The following is a 20556-nucleotide window of genomic DNA, read 5'->3' on the forward strand; positions in this document are numbered from 1 at the left end:
GGCTGAACGCGCCTGTGTTGGGTGACACCTGTGGGCTGCGTCTCAGGAAGTAGGCCTAGAATTATTTAATGCTTTAACTATTGAAAAATAGCAGATCTACAAACTCACAGCGCTGCACCGAGTGCCGCGCTGTGAGCTTGTAGATCTGCTATTATTGAAAAAATAATGAAAATGTGTGCTATTTTTTCAATAGGCCTATATATTTTTCAAAGCAAACTTTTGTAACTCAAATCTCTGCTTCTGGGGGGTCCCTGGAACAACATATTTTGAGATGGGGTCCGTGGCCAAATACCTGTAATTTTGGGGGTCCTTGACATGAAAAAGTTTGAGAACCACTGATTTAGAGGAAGGATTTAGAAGTCAGGTCAAAGATATTCAAAGACTTGCACACATTTTCACGATTTTTCAAAAATAGCAGATCTACAAGCTCGCAGTGTGGCACTCGGTGCCGCGCTGTGAGCTTGTATATCTGCTATTTTTCAATAGTTAAAGCATAAAATAATGGTTGAAGTGGTTAAAATTTAACGCGACGCGGACGCGTTCCAGGTTTTCAAGGGTTAAAAGAAACCAATCCAGATACGCTCCATAACATAGCCCTCAACCATAGTGAAAACCTACAGGGATTCCCCCTCAGTCAGCTGGCCCAGGGACTCTGTGCACAAACAGAAGCACAACTACCAACCGAAAACAATTTGGACCAAACCAGATTATAAGAAAACAAAAAGAAAGCTACCTAACATACTGGAAAGAGACAACCCAAAACCAAAGAAATGGAATGCTATCTGGCACTAAAAAGAGAATATACATTTGCAGAATATCTGAGCACAGTAAATGACCCAAAACTCAGGAAAACCTTGACTAGGCCGCCACAGACAGACCCCACTCCCAAGGGAATGTGGTAGAAACAGAGCTACACTTTCTAACCACCTGCCCACTATACCAAGACATCAGAGACACATACTTCCCACAGATTACACACACCCGAAGTGAGTTTGAAAATATAACCAATGATGAAAAACTCCCATACCTTCTGGGAGAAATACAACAATGTGCAAACACAGCAGCAAGATGTGTGAACTGTTGCGACAAAAGAAGGCTTGAGACTGAAACACAACAAGGACTGCAAACCATGGATTGACATCTAGACCTACTGCACATACAGTATGAAACAGAGCTGCTACCTTTAAATGCATTTTGAGAAAAAAAATATTGCTGCTATTTGTTCCAAAAGTTTATACCCTTTATATATAAAAAATGTCACAAAGCGACATAGCTCTGTTTACACAATGCGGTACCCCCTCCAACTGTTTATATGTTCCCCATTTTCAACTGTTTTTGTTTTAAGAGGGTGCTGTTGAGACTAGCCTGGGGGGGGGGGGGGGGGGGGGCGACAGAATTCATAGATCTAGAACACATAGAATTCATAGATATAGAACACAGAATATGTACAGTACAGTACAGTTAGGTACAGTAGAGTACAGTAAACCACCGCTCAGTTCACACGGGTGTGATTTTATTGTATTTGTGACCACTTGCTTTGGTAATGTAAACGTAGTTTTCTCATGCCAATAAAGCTCCTTTGATTTTAATTGACTCATCAAAAGAGCAAGATTTCCCCGACAGACAGACAGACAGACAGACACACACACACACACACACACAGTAATATCAGGCAGACAGGACAGGCCACTTTCTGCTGTAGTCTGGTTTCTGCATGGATCTCTACTGACATCTAGTGGCGCTCAGCGGTACAAACAATTGCGTTTCTCTGCATAAATAGTAAAGTCGAGACCAGCGCTGATGTTAAGGTTTTAGTCCTTAAAAGTTAAAACTGTACCACCAATTACACATCCCTCTATTCCAATTGCTCCTTTGGCGTTACTATTATTTAAAACCTAACACTGAAACCAATACATCACCTAACCTCATACACATCTCTCTCCCTCCAACCATCAGGCTGCTGTTTTGAAAAGAAAAATAGCTGCCTCCATCTTCTGTTTAGGCCACTGTATACTACTGTAAACATCATGTGATCATTATTGATTATAATGTTTACTGGGGAACACAGACCCCATAGGCCCTGCTGTAACACACCATGCACAATTCTCACAAGTAGGCCTACTTTATTGTTGTTCATATTCATCATAGCCATTTAACATTACTGTACTGTACAGGATCTGGGACAATACAATAACTCACCAACTATAATTTGAATGAAACAGACACACTTTCTATCAGTGCATTCAAAAAGCCTGAATCTAGAACCAAAATGACAAAGTAGTAGGCTACATTTAAATGTTGCTTTTTTTTTTGAAACGTCAGTGCATTATAATAAATGAAAAGAATAAAGAGATTAAAAACAATTACTCATTCAAATCTGTTTTTCACTAGATAGCTGTGCCGTTGATGCATGGAGCTTAGTGTAAATACTGATACTGATAATGAAGCATTTCAGTTACTGGTTAATTAAGATATGAATATTTAAACTGTGCTAAAGTTTTATGGTTGTGTCCTTTTGCTATAGTCATTACAAAAGCCTATACAAACTGCACGCTCAAATGGAAGAGAAAATTGGCATTCAAAGGCAAATTAAATAGAATGTAAATAACAGGCACTGAAGACAGTAATGACAAATGTTTTAATAAATACATCATTAACAAATAAATAGCTAATTCTCCAACAGAGCATCGCAACTAATGTCATTTAATCGAGAGAGAGATGAAGCAGAGAACAACCTGTTCAGATTGTTTGACAGCAGAATCATCAGTGTATTTTGGATTCATGTCAATTTGTGTGTTCAGATATCTTACCTCTTGAACCGTCAAAAAAATAATAAACTTGACCTTTCACTCGTACTTAGAGTGCTCTTTTTTCCCCTCTACACCAAACCTCTTTGACGAAAATAGCCGATCTACAAGCTTGTAGATTGGCTATTTTCGGCTTAAGTTCTCAGAATATGGACACAAGGGTTCAAGTAAAGGAGAAAAGAAAGATTTGGAGGACCCCCTGTAGTAACTCTGAGGACCTACGGTTGAAGACTCCTGACCTACAGTAATACAAGTAAAGGCATGCTGGGATAATGCTTTCAAATAAATTAAGGCGAGAGATTAAAATACTACAGAAGTCATTTCTAATGGGTGTGTAGCTACAGTGACCATGTTAATGCCTCACTGTCAAATGTACAGTACTTTCATCTAGATTAGTGGTTCCACAATTTTAGCTTGAGATCCAAAAACAGAAATGTGATGCTGGGACCCAAACTAACATGTTTTACATTTATTCATTTTAAAAATAAATGTTTGAATTATTTTTAAATTCATGAAATACATGGGACATCTAGGAACAGTAGGAATGGCACATTGACCACATGGGTCTGTATCAGTCACTATGAGAGAAGTCTCTTTAAACAGCACTGCTTTATTTTATTGCCTGATAAAGACAATAATGTGACGCAATTGTGAGCTTGTAGATCTGCTAAAAATATTGACAATCAATTTAAAATCTTCATACATTTCATTTTCATCTCCTTTGCCTCCTCTGGAACCCTCTCGTGGACCCCACTTAGAGAACCACTGTTCTAGACCCCCCTGAAATCAATAACTCGTCATGTGAGTATGACAACAACAAAAAATACTAGATTGATACTTTTCACTGTAGCAATCCACAAGTTTACATCGTGCATTGCGCAGAAGGTGTGTGGCAGTCCCGGCGTCCGACCGATTTGTCAGTCGGCTATTTTAGGCAAAGTCATTTTTACGTCGAACGAAAACGAATAAAGTACACTGTTTAGCCCTGAAGGACTCTGCTCAACAAACGTACGGGGTGGTGGATCCTCAAAGTGGGCCCGTCCATGCAAAAAACACCAGACCCCAGGGGAGCTTTAACCAATATGTTATGATTTAACTATTATATTAAAACGATTGCAGATATACTAAGCTTGTAGATCTGCTATCTTTGAAAAATCGTGCAAATTAGTTCTACATCCTACATCTTCATCAACCCCTTCCATTATATGTATTTGGCCGCTGGCCCTCATCTTGAAATGCTAGGGAATTTAAGGAGCCCGTTTCTACAACCGCGACGTGACGAGGGACTACGGCTGCTATGCCGCTGACAGGGTCTTTTACTGAACGCGTTGGTTCCCAAGGCGACGCGTCTATACAGCAGATGTTTTAGGCGCAACGTGGAAAGGGAGCTTCTGGCGTAGTACAGACGGCTGCAACGGCGGCAGGTTGATCAAAGTCGCTATTACGTATAAGGGAGCCCCCCAGAAGCAAACATTTGAGTTACAAATGTTCGCTTTTAAAAATACATGCATCCAAAGATCTGCACACACTTTCACGACTTTTCAAAAATAGCAGACCTACAAGCTCGCAGCGCGTGCTGTGAGCTTCTAGATCTGCTATTTTTCAATAGCTAAAGCATAAAATCAATGGTTCAAAGCGCTTCCAGTGGTCTTTAGAAGTTGATGAGCAGGTCCCTCTCCTGCACGCTGGTGTAGAAGGTCTTTAGAAGTTGATGAGCAGGTCCCTCTCCTGCACGCTGGTGTAGAAGGGCTTCCCGAAGACGAAGGAGTGCAGGCCGGAGCGCAGCTTCTCGGCCAGGGCCATGACGATGTTCAGGTCTCCTTCCACCGTCAGGTCCAAGTCCGTCTTCAGGTTCCGCAGCGAGCTGAACGGCTTCTTGCCCTTCTGACTGAGAGGAGAGAGCAGAGTTCATTTAGTCTTTTACCCTTCTGACTGAGAGGAGAGAGCAGTGTTCATTTAGTCTTTAGTCTTCTGACTGAGAGGAGAGAGCAGTGTTCATTTAGTCTTTTACCCTTCTGACTGAGAGGAGAGAGCAGTGTTCATTTAGTCTTTAGTCTTCTGACTGAGAGGAGAGAGCAGTGTTCATTTAGTCTTTAGTCTTCTGACTGAGAGGAGAGAGCAGTGTTCATTTAGTCTTTAGTCTTCTGACTGAGAGGAGAGAGCAGTGTTCATTTAGTCTTTAGTCTTCTGACTGAGAGGAGAGAGCAGTGTTCATTTAGTCTTTAGTCTTCTGACTGAGAGGAGAGAGCAGTGTTCATTTAGTCTTTAGTCTTCTGACTGAGAGGAGAGAGCAGTATTCATTTAGTCTTTAGTCTTCTGACTGAGAGGAGAGAGCAGTGTTCATTTAGTCTTTACCCTTCTGACTGAGAGGAGAGAGCAGTGTTCATTTAGTCTTTAGTCTTCTGACTGAGAGGAGAGAGCAGTGTTCATTTAGTCTTTAGTCTTCTGACTGAGAGGAGAGAGCAGTGTTCATTTAGTCTTTAGTCTTCTGACTGAGAGGAGAGAGCAGTGTTCATTTAGTCTTTAGTCTTCTGACTGAGAGGAGAGAGCAGTGTTCATTTAGTCTTTAGTCTTCTGACTGAGAGGAGAGAGCAGTGTTCATTTAGTCTTTAGTCTTCTGACTGAGAGGAGAGAGCAGTGTTCATTTAGTCTTTAGTCTTCTGACTGAGAGGAGAGAGCAGTGTTCATTTAGTCTTTAGTCTTCTGACTGAGAGGAGAGAGCAGTGTTCATTTAGTCTTTAGTCTTCTGACTGAGAGGAGAGAGCAGTGTTCATTTAGTCTTTAGTCTTCTGACTGAGAGGAGAGAGCAGTGTTCATTTAGTCTTTAGTCTTCTGACTGAGAGGAGAGAGCAGTGTTCATTTAGTCTTTTACCCTTCTGACTGAGAGGAGAGAGCAGTGTTCATTTAGTCTTTTACCCTTCTGACTGAGAGGAGAGAGCAGTGTTCATTTAGTCTTTTACCCTTCTGACTGAGAGGAGAGAGCAGTGTTCATTTAGTCTTTACCCTTCTGACTGAGAGGAGAGAGCAGTGTTCATTTAGTCTTTACCCTTCTGACTGAGAGGAGAGAGCAGTGTTCATTTAGTCTTTAGTCTTCTGACTGAGAGGAGAGAGCAGTGTTCATTTAGTCTTTAGTCTTCTGACTGAGAGGAGAGAGCAGTGTTCATTTAGTCTTTAGTCTTCTGACTGAGAGGAGAGAGCAGTGTTCATTTAGTCTTTAGTCTTCTGACTGAGAGGAGAGAGCAGTGTTCATTTAGTCTTTAGTCTTCTGACTGAGAGGAGAGAGCAGTGTTCATTTAGTCTTTAGTCTTCTGACTGAGAGGAGAGATTAGTGTTCATTAGTCTTTTACCCTTCTGACTGAGAGGAGAGATTAGTGTTCATTAGTCTTTTACCCTTCTGACTGAGAGGAGAGAGCAGTGTTCATTTAGTCTTTAGTCTTTTGAATGACCTTCCATTTACTTTTTTAGACATACAGATCCATCTCAGAACATTTGGAGACTGACTGACTGTGGAAACTTCCCACTGGACTTCAAGCTACCCTGACTTCAGAAGGTTGACATTTCCCTATTATAAATGCTTGTTAAAGAGCTACAGACAGGTATAGTTGGGCCATGAGCGGTAATGAGTTCTCCCAGTGGCAGCATATATAGGGAGAATAAATAGGGGACCGAGAATTGAGCCCTGTGGGACGCTTGTCTACACTCTTTTCCAGGGCATTTGTGCTAGAATATTTCGTGGTGCCAGCTCGAATGTTTGAGATGTTGTTATCGAAGAAGGATGCAAACTCATTGCACTGCTTGTAGGACTGGGGGGGGGGGGGGGGGGGGGGGGGGTTAAAAGGCGATCGATGGTTGAAAACAAGACTCTTGTTATCATTCCCGAAAAATAGGTCTGCCTAGCCAGACACATACCTTTGTTGTAAGTGGAGGTTGACTTCTTAAAAATCTCTAAGTGGACGGTGATTTTATTTTTTCTCCAAGCTCGCTCTGCTCTACGGCATTATTTCTTGAGACTTGAGTGAGCGCATTTGGTCATTTATCCAGGGTGTAGTTTTAGAGTCGGGTTTCTTTTTAATTTTAATTTGAGCCACAATGTCAAGGGCTGATTCTAATTTGAGATTAAAAAGTTGAACCAAGTCGTTCAATGAGGGAGAATCAGGTAGGGGGGACGGATATGCCAGATGGCGAGGGAACTCGCTGGCTGCAGATGAGCTGAAAAAGCACTTTTTTATAGTAAGTTCTCGGTTGTTTGTTTGTTTTTCCCAGATCTGAGAGTCCCACGTTGAAGCACACTAGGTGATGGTCAGACAGGTCAGGCTTAACAGTAGTCCTGTCAAAAGAGAGATTTAGCACAACTACAGAGTGATGAATAACAGTAGTCCTGTCAAAAGAGAGATTTAGTCCAACGACAGAGGATGAATGAAGCTCACGTTTGGTCCTCGATGTACTTGAGCAGCGTGAGAGCCTTCCTGTGGAGCAGCAGCAGGAACTGAGCCAGGTAGGTACTCCTCAGGTTCAGACCCGGCTTCAACATGAACACCTGATGATGCACACACGCACGCACAGAACAGACCAGCATTAGGAAATGTATGCATATTAGCTAGTACAGGGGTTCCCAAACTTTTTTGTCTCAGGGCACCCCATGAATATTGTTTTAATCCGAGGCACCCCTACATTATAATTTTCACTCCCAGCACCTTATATTTATAGCATATCGTCGTTGTCGGGTGGAAACCTTGTATGTCCAAAACTGTTCATTTTGTATTTATCATCTATAAAATGCACTAAACTAGTGAAAACAGCAGATCTACAAGCACACAACGCCTCGCACCGCGAGGCGTTGTGTGCTTGTAGATCGGCTGTGTGCTTGTAGATCGGCTGTTTTTTTGTGCGACAGTCTTGTATGATAAAGCAGGGCTTTGCTTTACCAAAAGACGTACACATTTGAAACTTGGAAATACAAGGTTTCTGCCAGACAGTGACGATATTTTAGTGATTATGTTGCGAGGAAAACGTTGAGATAACAGCCATTTTGGTTAGAAATTACTGAAAATAACTTTGTACTTCAAGTTTAAAATGATACTAAATATTCTTTCAAGTGTCAAAATAAATTCCAAATATTATCAAATGATCTCGCGGCACCCCAGGGTGCCCCGTCACCCACTTTGAAAACCCCTGAGCTAGTAGCTGCATTGGGAATTTCTTCTGCAGCTATGGTTGAGTCAGAGTGACGTCAGAGGGCCTTTTTTTCACACTCTACCAAATCTATTTGCCAAAAAAAAAAAGCCGATCTACAAGCTCACAACGGGTCGTATAATGGATGTTGGGGATATTTTGATTATCGCGATAATATCGTAAATCGCAATTTCTTTAGTCACAATAATCGTGACATACATTTCCTTACATTCCCATCCCTAATTCTTACCTCATCTATGAATGACTTCACCAAAGTGTCTTTGTGTGCAACATCTTGGAATATATTTCTGAAAGGACAGAAGTGTTGTCATGGTTAGAAAATAAATATAAAAATAAATATAAGTCTCAGTGCTCATCCCCACATGAGGAGTGACAGCAACGAGGTATACAGAACCTTCTCGAAAAATTTGAATATTGTGTAAAAGTAACATTTCTTGAAACTTTCATATATTTCTTGAAACTTTCATATATTCTAGATTCATTGGACATTCAGTGAATTATTCCAAACTTTTGTTAAAACTTTTTATGGCATACAGCTCATGAATATCAAAAGTCCATATTTCAAAATATTACAATATTACACGAGACCACTCAAAACAAGGATTCATAATAGAGAAATGTCAACCTTCTGAAGTCAGAGTTGCTTTAAGTCCAGTGGTAAATTTCCGAAGTCAGTTATGATTTGGGGTGCTTGGGCATCTGCAATGCTTTTTCACACAATATTCAAATTTTTCGAGAAGGATCTGTACGGTGCGTTACCCATACATACAGGTCGGGGGTGAAGCTCTCGTCCGTGTGGATGACGGTGTCGGGGGCGATGTCCTGCTCGCTGTCCGTGCGCCACAGGGCGCTGAGCTCCGAGCGCATGTAGCGGCGCTGGTTGAACGTGTGCTCGTGGCAGGGCGGCATCTGCTTGACCGTGTTGATGTCCACGTCGATGTGCGTGGTGGGGTAGGGGGAGTAGAGCACCTGGCGGAACGGAAGCACAAAGCTCCCCGTGGAGTCCTGTGGAAGGGATCAGTGTTGTTTTTGACAGTACATTTTTATTTAGTTTTAGTCACAGTCCTTTGAATAAAATCTCATTTAGTCATAATTTAGTCTCCTGAAAACTTTTAGTTTTAGTCTAATTTTAGTAGAACTAAATATCATGAGATTTTAGTTGACTAAATCTACAGTTGATTTAATCAACTAAAATGTATTTTGGCAGGCCTTGATGGCATCGTAATGACTGATTTTACACTCGGTTCAGTCGGTTGCATGTTGAAAATAGCAGATCTACAAGCTCACAACGCGTCGCAGCGCGACGCGTTGTGGGCTTGTAGATCTGCTATTTTCAGCAAGCAACACCTGAGAGCAACCAAACATAAAATGACTCTCCTCTCCACTAGTCCCTCCCTAACATTTTAGTCTAGTTTTTATTTTGTTGACGAAATTGTCAATATATTTAGTCTTAGTTTTAGTAATCACAGCTTAGTTTTTATTTCCCCTGCTGTAGAATGTAATTGAACAAAGACCGACAACTCAACATTAACCATTGAAACCTGGAATTATTTTATGCTAGTACAAATAGCATATACAAGCTCAACAGCGCTTATTTTTACACAGATCTTCTCTTCTGGGGGTCCCTGGCACAAAACATGTTCAGATGGTGGTCCAATGTGTGTGTGTGTGTGTGTGTGTGTGTGTGTGTGTGTGTGTGTGTGTGTGTGTGTGTGTGTGTGTGTGTGTGTGTGTGTGTGTGTGTGTGTGTGTGTGTGTGCGCGTGCGTGTGTGTGTGTGTGTGTGTGTCTCTACTCCAGATACCTTAAGCAGACCCTGTACGAACAGGCCCGTGTCGTATTTGAAGGAAGAGTCGGCCCTGCAGAGGCGAGAACATTTCCTCTCCACTGGGGTGAGGAAGAGGCACAGCGTCCGGACGATCTGCGACACAGGGACCCCTTTTAGTCGAAACATCCACCGTGCACCTCAAAACTCTTCAAAACATCCACCATGTGCACCTCAAAACTCTTCAAAACATCCACCGTGCACCTCAAAACTCTTCAAAACATCCACCGTGCACCTCAAAACTCTTCAAAACATCCACAGTGCACCTCAAAACTCTTCAAAACATCCACCGTGCACCTCAAAACTCTTCAAAACATCCACAGTGCACCTCAAAACTCTTCAAAACATCCACCACGTGCACCTCAAAACTCTTCAAAACATCCATGTGCACCTCAAAACTCTTCAAAACATCCACAGTGCACCTCAAAACTCTTCAAAACATCCACCGTGCACCTCAAAACTCTTCAAAACATCCACCGTGCACCTCAAAACTCTTCAAAACATCCACAGTGCACCTCAAAACTCTTCAAAACATCCACCACGTGCACCTCAAAACTCTTCAAAACATCCATGTGCACCTCAAAACTCTTCAAAACATCCACAGTGCACCTCAAAACTCTTCAAAACATCCACCGTGCACCTCAAAACTCTTCAAAACATCCACCACGTGCACCTCAAAACATCCACCACGTGCACCTCAAAACTCTTCAAAACATCCATCCGTGCACCTCAAAACTCCATGTCATACATGAAAATAACATGTACCGTATGTTCTAAATGTGTGCAAACATACATGATGTAAAATATCATATGTTATGATTTTTTGTCCAACTGTACTATCCAACATGTGTGCAGGAGTTTAGCCATCTATAAGAGGTTAGTCTTTTTATTAAGATAAATATTGACGCCATCATGGAACATTTATATTAAACCTGCTGTGTCTTTTACAAGGAACTGCCTTGTAAAAGACACTTGCATCTCTAGATGGGATGTCCTGGATAAATTAAGGTTTAATACAAATAAAAAGTGCTTCACGCTTTTGCGTGTCCAACAGCCAATCTACAAGCTCACAACGTGAAATATAAGACAGAGAATTTTAGAGGCGCAGGGGCTGAAATTTCTAAGAGGGAACTTTTGGTGAAAATATCAAAAATATACCACAAGCCAATACTGGAGATGTGTGGTGTAACGTCATGGATTTCTACAGAGAGAGGGCAATTCTTTCAGCATAAGATGCTGCATTAAAAGATGAGGCAATTCTCTTGAATGCTGCCTTCAGGTATGACATGGAGAGGGGAGCCATTAGCGTTTCTTTCACCATAGACAAAAAAAAAATCTACATTCATGGTCTGGAGAGAGCACTTTTTTTACAGACGGGTAAAAGGGGGCAGGGGCTCAAGCCCCCTTTGATGTCTAACGTATGTGTGCACATCCCTGGACGGCAGGGTAGTGAGTTCAGTACCTTGTTTACTTTGTCAGGATTGCTGCCGACCACCATGGAACTGCCACACGTCTGCAGATGAGAGCTGACAGCCCTGAAACAGTACAGACAAAAACATTTTTTTTATTTAATATAACTTTTTTAAAGTGAACAACACATTTTGAGATGGGGGTCCGCAGTCAAACTACATGTAATTTTGGGGGTCCTTGACATGAAACGTTTGAGAATCACTGATTTAGAAGAAGGATTTAGAAGACGTTTATAGAATGGGGTCAAAAATATTCAAAGACTTTCACGATTTTTTTTAAATAGCAGATCTACAAGCTTGCAGCTCGGCACCAGATCTACAAGCTTGCAGATCTGCCCTTTGTTTTAAGTATAAAATAATGGTTAGAGTAATAATGCGTAAATACAGACATGCTAACCACTTCCTCACTGCAGGCATGAGGAAGGAACAGGCTTTGAGGGAAAAGTCTACCCTTGAAACAACGACATCGTTACAGCGGTTTTCTTTGGTTAAAATAAGTGTTAAATAGCTCTATATTCTGATGGTACCCATTGCTACAGAGTGTCTGTTCAGTAAAATGAGTCTCCCCGTCTCTCCACAAAAACAGTTTTTTCCCCTCAGCCGCCAGGCTGCTCACTGACGCTGGTTTCCCTTCTTCCCTTGCCCCCTAGGGATTCCAGAAATATGACTTTTGCACTACTGGACTGAACTCTACAGCACTTTACTATAATATATGTATTTTATTTATTTGCTTGCACGGTGTTGTTGTGTTGTTGGTTTCATGTTGTACGTGAAAAAAGGAAGGATTGAATGCACACTTGTAATGTTGCCGAAACACATTTCTATGTGTTTTACACAATGGTAAATAAAGGAATCTGAATCTGAATCTGAATCTCCAGCTTTTTATCAAACAGAAAATGCATTTGGTGCCATGGCATTGGTCCGAAGGTTCATTAGTCCAAATTTGTTAAGAATACTATGCCTAACTCTAACTCCAACCCTAACCTTAACCTCAGTAACCCTAACTAAATTCGGACTAATGAACCTTCGGACCAATGGGCAGTCCCCATGCATTTTCAGGTCAGGATACCTCTTGTAACCAATCAGTAGAGAGAACTCAGTCAGGAGATTAGACAAGGGAAGTGAAATTGAAAGTGATGACACAAAGAAATGAAGCAGACACATGGGTACTTTCTCCTGATTTCCTGAAAGCTTGTCACCTTCCTGAAAATGTATGTTCTGTTTATTAAAGAGCTGGAGAGAGAGTATAATTAAATGTATTATTATCATGTAATCATTATTATTTTAGTTTAGTTTTGTTTTGTTTTGTTTTGCTCATTTCCTTCTCCTGTCCATGTTTGTTCAACCTTGAGTAGGGGAAATATTATGCAAAATGAAATAAAAACGTATTCAGTTTGGTTGGGGAGTCATTCCCATCATCCCATAGGCTGTGCTGTGTGTGGGGACATGTCTAGGGATGGGAAGATAATCGATATTACCATTTATCGTGATAAAAAACACGATAATCGTATCGTGGAGATTTATCGTGAAATTGTCCTCCGTCATGCACTGGGATCAATTCACCTTTTATTTGCCGAGTGGCATATCCGGTACCATTTAAGACATCTATAGTGTTTTTTTTTTCACTCTCTACCAAATCTCTATAGCAGATCTACAAGCTCACAACACATCGCGTTGTGAGCTTGTAGACCGGCTATTTTTTTGGCAAATGTTCTGCCCCAGGATAATGCATGTTAGAGATATTTTATCACGATAATATCATTTTTTTGGTTCACAATAATCGTGATATGAAAGTTTAATATGGTCCCATCCCTAGAAGTGTCCTCTGTCTCTGTGGAAGCACTCACTTGTGAAGGAAGTCCTCGTGGCAGCTGTCCCCGATGTCATCATCATTTAGCACCGTGTCTTTGATCTGTTCAGAATAACGTCAGTCAACGTCATGACATAATACAGTGGTTGAAAAAAGAGAAGGCGGATCCGAGCACTCAATAGGGCTTATATGCCCTGATGAAGACCCCGAGAGGGTCGAAACATGTCGGCTTTTATTATATATTGAAATAAAGTACACTGCTTTTACGTCCGTTCCCCTCCTTTTTATTTGTTGAGTGCTCGGATCCGCCTTCTCTTTTTTCAAGTTTTATCCCACTGATCCTGGTAGCACCCGCCACACGTTTTTAACTTTGCTGGTACCTCCTGAGTAGCCTCGTAAACCAGTCTCCCTTCCTGCCTTCATTCGAATGCGATGGGAGGAGTCAGTTTACTAGGCTACCTCCTGAGCACCTAGTTTTTCTTGTTCTCTGCTTCGCATAATACAGTGGTTCTCAACCTTTTCAGGCTGTGACCCCCAAAATAATCATATTTGAACTGGGGACCCCCCCACCCTGCACAAGCATTTGGAATTGTAGGAGTTGGCATTACATTTAGTTTGACTCAATCTATACTATTGTGAAAATAGCTGATCTATATGCTCACAATGCCTCGCATTGAGAGGCATTGTGAGCATGTAGATCAGCTATTTTCACAATTTCTGCTTCTAATATTTGACAATTTGACTGAGAAGGTCTTTAAAGTCTTTAAATTGTCACTTTAGATACTCTGTATACACTTATACTGTATGTTGTTCTGTTTACTGTCAAGTGAGAAAATAATTATAACATTTAGCTAAACATTTGGGGACCCCTCTGGGGGTCCCGACCCACAGGTTGAGAACCACTGACATAATAGACACAAAGGAACGAGAGTTCTAACACCAAGTGGCAAACGATAAAGTCCCATTCAGTCCCCAGATTTTTCATTCAGTTCATCCCATTCAGTTCACAGATTTTCACAGCATTCATTATAACATCTGGTTTCTGTGTGCTCACTTACGTCGATATCTTCTGGCACGCTGTGGGTCTTCATAGAGACCAGCAGCTCCATGATGGGAATGATCTCTGAACTCAGCACGGAGATGATGTTGTAACCCTGAGGGATGAGACACAAACCATCACATACTGTAAATAGGGCTGTCACAATTATTACATAATCGTCTAATTGTGATTATTTGACATTATCGCAATTATTTTGTCATAATCGTGAATGTTGAAAAATGTCCGAAATAGTGGAAATAGCAGATCTACAAGCTCACAGTTGTGAGCTTGTAGATCGGCTATTTCCACTATCAAAGTTATTGTTTAAGTAGTAAGTTGTCAAATATGTCAGTAAGTTCTTTGTATATTTAGGTTATGTGTCATATCTACCATGTACAACTTCAAAGCCTAAAAGCCAAACAGAAAAGTAATTATCAACGACAAAAACACAATTAAATCGTTAATCGCCAATTATTTGAGTGACAATTAATCGTCATGTAAAATGTCATATCGTGACAGCCCTAACTGTAAACACTGTAGCCTTGACGGTTGAGCGAACAACTTGTAACAACTCGCACTGTAACTCATAACACTGAGATGATGTTAAAACTAGTTAAAACACACAAAACATCACACAGCGCTTTAAGCCTAAAGGTTAAAGGAGAATTCCGGTCTAAATGGCTTTCTTATCTTGTTTTGCTGTTCATTTGCCCCCCCTTTCCATGGACCATAGCTTATTATTACACATATCGTTGCAGCCGTATTTTTCCCTTCTCAGTGTGAAAGAAAAGACTTTGAACGGACGTGAACAGGTCAGGAGCCGCCTTTTGTGGACGTGCACGGCGCCATAGCAAATCTGGTAAATATCATAGGAAAAAGCCTTGGCCGTTAAGAACATTATGTATGGGAAACCCATGGGCAGCCTGAGTGTTTTAATACACAACACTTCACACATTCAGTACGTACACTGTAACTGAGGTTCTATCCCTGTTCCCTATTCTGTCCTGAGAAACAACAGGACAGAGTATCTGCTGTGAAACCTGTGGGCAGTGCCCAACACTGCCCACGGGTTTCACTTTCAACATGAACTAGTTCAAGTTCAAGACTTCTAAAATGAATTAGTTCATTTCATAGTTCATAATTCCACATTTTGAACTAAAGTTCATGGTTCAGTAGACGCGTTATCAGCTTGCAGATCAGCTATTTTCGGCATGCAAAACACGTCATAACGAGGAGGAGAGGAGATTCACACACAGCGCTTCATGTGAAGAGAAGCACCCAGCTGCAGACAGCAGCGCTCACATATCAACGCTCACAAGGTCTGCTCTGCAGCTGGGTGCTGTATAGAGCAAGTGAATGCAAATGAAGACGAGAGGATAGACAACCGCGGACCGCCACACGAACGGCCTGATGAGCGCCCTTCACGGACGTCAGAATGAACGTGTTCGACACTCAAGCGTTCAAACGTAAAGGGCGGGTACCTTCTGCATCCAGATGCGCCCCTACTCTCCCCTACCTTCTGCATCCAGATGCACCCCTAGAAACCCCCCAGGTGGGTACCTTCTGCATCCAGATGCACCCCTAGAAACCCCCCAGGCGGGTACCTTCTGCATCCAGATGCACCCCTAGAAACCCCCCCCCAGGCGGGTACCTTCTGCATCCAGATGCACCCCTTAGAAACCCCCCTCCAGGCGGGTACCTTCTGCATCCAGATGCACCCCTAGAAACCCCCCAGGCGGGTACCTTCTGCATCCAGATGCACCCCTATAGAAACCCCCCAGGCGGGTACCTTCTGCATCCAGATGCGTCCCTTGCGGATGACGTGCTTGAGCCTCTCCACGCAGACGGTGTGCAGCGGCAGGTAGAAGGCCAGCTCCGTCTGCGGCAGGATGATGGACAGGGCGCACGTGTTCTTGTCGCCCTTCAGCTCGCCATCGAAGATGAGCGACACGATGATCACGCCCTTCTCCGCCAGCACGAAGAACTTGACGTCCACGGCGCCGCACTCGGCGCTGCGCAGGATCTCGCCGTTCAGCGTGTGGTTGGCCAGGAAGGTCACCTCGCCGTCGCTGAGCAGGAGCGCCGCCGGGTCGCCCTTGGGGGCCCAGATGTGGCGGACCCTGTGGGGGTTAGGGAGGGATGGGGACGATTATTGGACATGTCACGTCACGGTTATTGTGACCAAAGAAATATGACATTTACGATGTTATCACGATAATCAAAATATCCCCAATATCCATTATTCTGGGGAAGAACCTTTGCCCAAAAAATAGCAGATCAACAAGCTCACAAAGCTTGTTGATCGGCTATGTTTTGGCAAAGAGATTTGGTAGAGAGTGAAAAGGTACGAATTATAGACAGTTTAAAGGAGTAGTTCACCCCCAAAATTACTTTTTTCAATTGATTAGTCACTCCATGGAGAATTCAATAATATTTTTTTGTATTTGTCGCATTCCTAAGACAAAAATTGGATTATAGTAAATGTACCCCCATTGATTGAGTTTCTTTTTTTTCATTAGGAATGCGACAAATTATACAAAAAAATATTATTGAACTCAAGTCTCCATGGCGTGAGTAATCAATAGAAAAAAGGTAATTTTGGGGGTGAACTAGTCTAAGTCAGGGGTTCCCTAACTTTTTTGTCTCAGGGCACCCCATAAATATTATTTTAATCCGAGGCACCCCTACATTATAATTTTCACTCCCAGCACTTTATATTTATAGCATATCGTTGTTGTCGGGTGGAAACCTTGTATGTCCAAAACCGTTTGTTTTGTATTTACCATCTATAAAATGTACTAAACTAGTGAAAACAGCAGATCTACAAGCACACAACGCCTCGCATCACAAGACGTTGTGTGCTTGTAGATCGGCTGTTTTCACTAGCTTTGGGCGACATTCTTGTATGATGAAGCAGGGCTTTGCTTTACCAAAAGACGTACACATTTGATACTTGGAGATACGAGGTTTCTGCCCGACAGCAACGATATTTTAGTGATTACGTTGCAAGGAAAACGTTGAGATAATAGCCATTTTGGTTTGAACTGACTGAAAATAACTTAATACTTCAAGTTTAAAATCATACTAAATATTTTTTTAAGTGTCCAAATAAATTCCAAATGTTATCAAATTACCTCGCGGCACACCACCACCACTGCCGTGGTGCCCCGTCACCCACTTTGAAAACCCCTGGGTACCACATATGCATTTAATTCTACCCTAAAAGATATACATTTCATTCTACCCTAAAAGATATGCATTTCATTCTACCATAAAACTAAATCTAAATTTGCTGTCAAACTCCACCCTACCTGGGGCCCAGGATGTTGTCCCAGTAGGCGAAGGTGGCGGCCAGGAGGGGACATTCTCCCTCCACTGGGACTTCCGTCTTGGCCACGGCGGGCGACTGGGGCGGGCAGCCGGCAGACATGGGCGCGGGCAGGGGGCAGAGCGGTTGGCACAGCGTTGGATGGATAGTGGTGGACACTCACTCACAACCTGGAATCATAAATACAGACGATTCAAGATTGCATTAATGGAAATCGTTAAATTGGATATAGAGCATCGCAGTGCGGTGTCGGAAGTAAACAACCCATTCATTTTCCCCATAGCGTTTTTCATTATCAGCCACAAAGTCGTAGCAATTCAATGTACACTTACCACTAGGCTGGTGGTTGTAAAATGGTTCTATATGCTCCTGTAGAACCCCCGAGTATGTATGCAATCACTCTAGTTTTAGTAAAAACACGTTTTAATCAAGATCGCACGGAGAAGAACTGCATTTCCCATACTGCTAAACATGTACATCCGGTGAAATCGACGTCTGTGATTGGTCTAGCTTCTTCTTCTTTTATGTATCTTGCGGTTACCGCGGAAGTAGCTACTGCCCCCTGTCTTCCCGGCGGATTATTGCACGTCAGCAGAACAGCGTGAGCGATCGTCTTTCTTTTACAAATGTGATCCACTAGGTTAAGGATGACGATAAGAGCGTCCACAGAGATGACAATCACTACATTTCAGGCCGTATGCTGGCCTGGATAACTAAACTGAGCGTGATTTAAGGGCTTTATTTCAGGAAACAACAACAACATTCGCTATGCATTCTGGGAGTGTAGTTTCCGCAATTTTAAAAATAATGATGTACACAGTCTTGTACCCTGCCCTTTTTTTCAGCTTTCTAATTAATCTTTGCATACAAAAAAATGTGAATATTGACACGATCCCTCTCCAGCCGAGGTGGCTTTGTCCAAGGCTTAAAAACGTTTAAATAAATACTTTATGAAATGTCTATGGAAGAAATGAATGCGGAAAACGCTTCCGACACCAGAGTGAGGACGGGGTGGGGCTTCAACTGCGATGCTCTATTAGGGCTGAAGTTGATCAAACTAATCAATTTAATTGATTATGATGATTTTAACAGAAACGATCGAGGTTGGGTGAAACATTTTGAAAGATCTTTTTTTTTTTTGTTCTTCTTACAATAAAAATCAAACCCAAGTTTGAAGTGAGCGGTGGTGTGTGTGTGTGTGTGTGTGTGTGTGTGTGTGTGTGTGTGTGCGTGCCACCACTGCTATTGCAGTTGATGCTCAGGGCAGGATAGACTCAACAGCACCTCTCTGGTCACCCAGGGGTACTGAGGCTACACCAGAGGCTACATACAGACACACATACATACATACATACATACACGGATACACACACAGCCACGCTATGGAGACGGTGTGACCACCGCTCAAAAAAGCTATATGTGAGCTTGCAGATTGTTTATTTATGTGTGACACTCGTAGAAAGAAGTATTACATTTTAATCAGACTTTATCTACTTCATGAACATTTTTGCATTATTTTGGTCATTCTTTTTCGAAAATGTTAATAAATTGTTATTTATGTTAGTTAAATAATAATTAAAAACAAAATGTAGGGAACAAAAAAAATCAGGGAACCATACTAACCAGAACCATACAAATGTGTCCACAACACAACCCAGTCCTAACTAACCCGTTTGGGACACAGTGGCGTAAACAAGGAGCGGACAGGTAGACAGATAGATGGTTTGAGTGGTTAAATGACAGATCAGAATCATACTGATCAGCTGTAATATCGATCTGATCTGAGCTAGGCTGTATCAGGCTGTTCTGTTCTAGCAGCAACACTGAACACAGCAGAACGTACAACGCTGAGCTCTGTGACGCTGCCACACGTTTGATAAAAGAATAAATCAAGTACTTTATACTTACTGGAGAAACATCATTATGTTTGTGTTGTTGTTGTTTTCAGGGGACTCGGGGAGGCTAACAGTTAGCCGCTAGCTGTAAACAACCATTTACTACTTCCTGGTGTCTTCTTCTTCTTGTTGGGTTTATTGGTGGTTGGCACAAAACTAGTGCATTACCGCCACCTAGATGTGCCTTTTCAACTCTTCAATCATTTCCTGATTATGTCCTGCAATATTATCATTATTTATTCTATTATTATTATTTTTATATGGGCATAAAAGGAACATCAAGTCAGAGCGTGATGTCACACCCAATGTGATCCCCTTTATTGTGATAAACCATCTTTTATACAGTCTATGTGATAAACACCATTCTTTCTACCCAGACACACTGAACTGGTGTGAACCCTTCCCTCAGCTCAGAGTATAATCAATGTCCTCTCCACTTTATGTATCCTCAGTGACCAAAAATCTCCTGATACACCATCATCTTGATCCTTTTCCCCCTTGCATCTCCACTGCACAGTTTTCACCATATAGCGATAAAACGCCATGCAGGAACTTTCTTACTGCTGTTTTGTCCATCTTCAATCATTTCTCTTTTCCTCCATTCTGTTTTGTTGCCCTTCACAGCTTCTGCATTTGTTACCGCCATGGGAATACCAGGTGCTATATTTTCACTTCTTGTGCATCTCTCGTTTCTGGATTGCTGAATATGAGCTCTTCATACTCTGTAGCTTTGCTGCCTAAGTAGGCCTAATCATTAGTTGGGCTACATTATAATTAGCCTACTAGTAGGCTAGTTGTTTAGAATTCATGGATTTCTTCATAAGATGGCTTTTTAGTGACAAACACAGTGGTCGTCAGATATAACAATAATGATTGTAGCTCTTGCATTTTATATAAAGCCTAGTATGTAAGGTAACGTCTGGCTCAGCGGTCATTGTCGAGAAATAAAAATCCTGACTGATAACCAGGCTGATAACCACCAGGTTGTTATCAGCCTGAAGGGATTTTTATTTCTCGATAATGAATTCTGAGCCAGAAGTTATCCCGCTTATTAAACAGCTGCTCAATAATTTGACTCAAAAGTTAAAAAATCAAACCTTGGTTCGAAGTGTAGCGGTGAATCTGAGCATTGATACAATGTGTGTGTGTGTGTGTGTGTGTGTGTGAGTGTGTGTGTGTGTGTGTGTGTGT

At 41.9% G+C, this 20556-nt stretch overlaps 1 protein-coding gene across 1 annotated transcript; it reads right to left on the bottom strand.

Annotated features, from left to right (window-relative positions):
* Positions 1-2694: 2694 nt before the first annotated feature.
* On the bottom strand, positions 2695-19533 carry c9orf72 (C9orf72-SMCR8 complex subunit). The gene is made up of 11 exons (XM_080750039.1): positions 19379-19533; positions 17454-17640; positions 15932-16262; positions 14162-14257; positions 13141-13205; positions 11287-11359; positions 9804-9920; positions 8770-9005; positions 8230-8287; positions 7235-7344; positions 2695-4695 (listed from the first exon to the last, which is right to left on the bottom strand). Exons 2-11 carry the CDS (start codon positions 17570-17572, stop codon positions 4509-4511), a joined length of 1392 nt encoding a protein of 463 aa, XP_080606165.1. The 5' UTR covers positions 17573-17640; positions 19379-19533; the 3' UTR covers positions 2695-4508.
* Between the last annotated feature and the right edge of the window lie 1023 nt (positions 19534-20556).

Source organism: Nannobrachium achirus (genome assembly GCF_963921795.1).
Source record: "Nannobrachium achirus genome assembly, chromosome: 20".
Taxonomy (NCBI): domain Eukaryota; kingdom Metazoa; phylum Chordata; class Actinopteri; order Myctophiformes; family Myctophidae; genus Nannobrachium; species Nannobrachium achirus.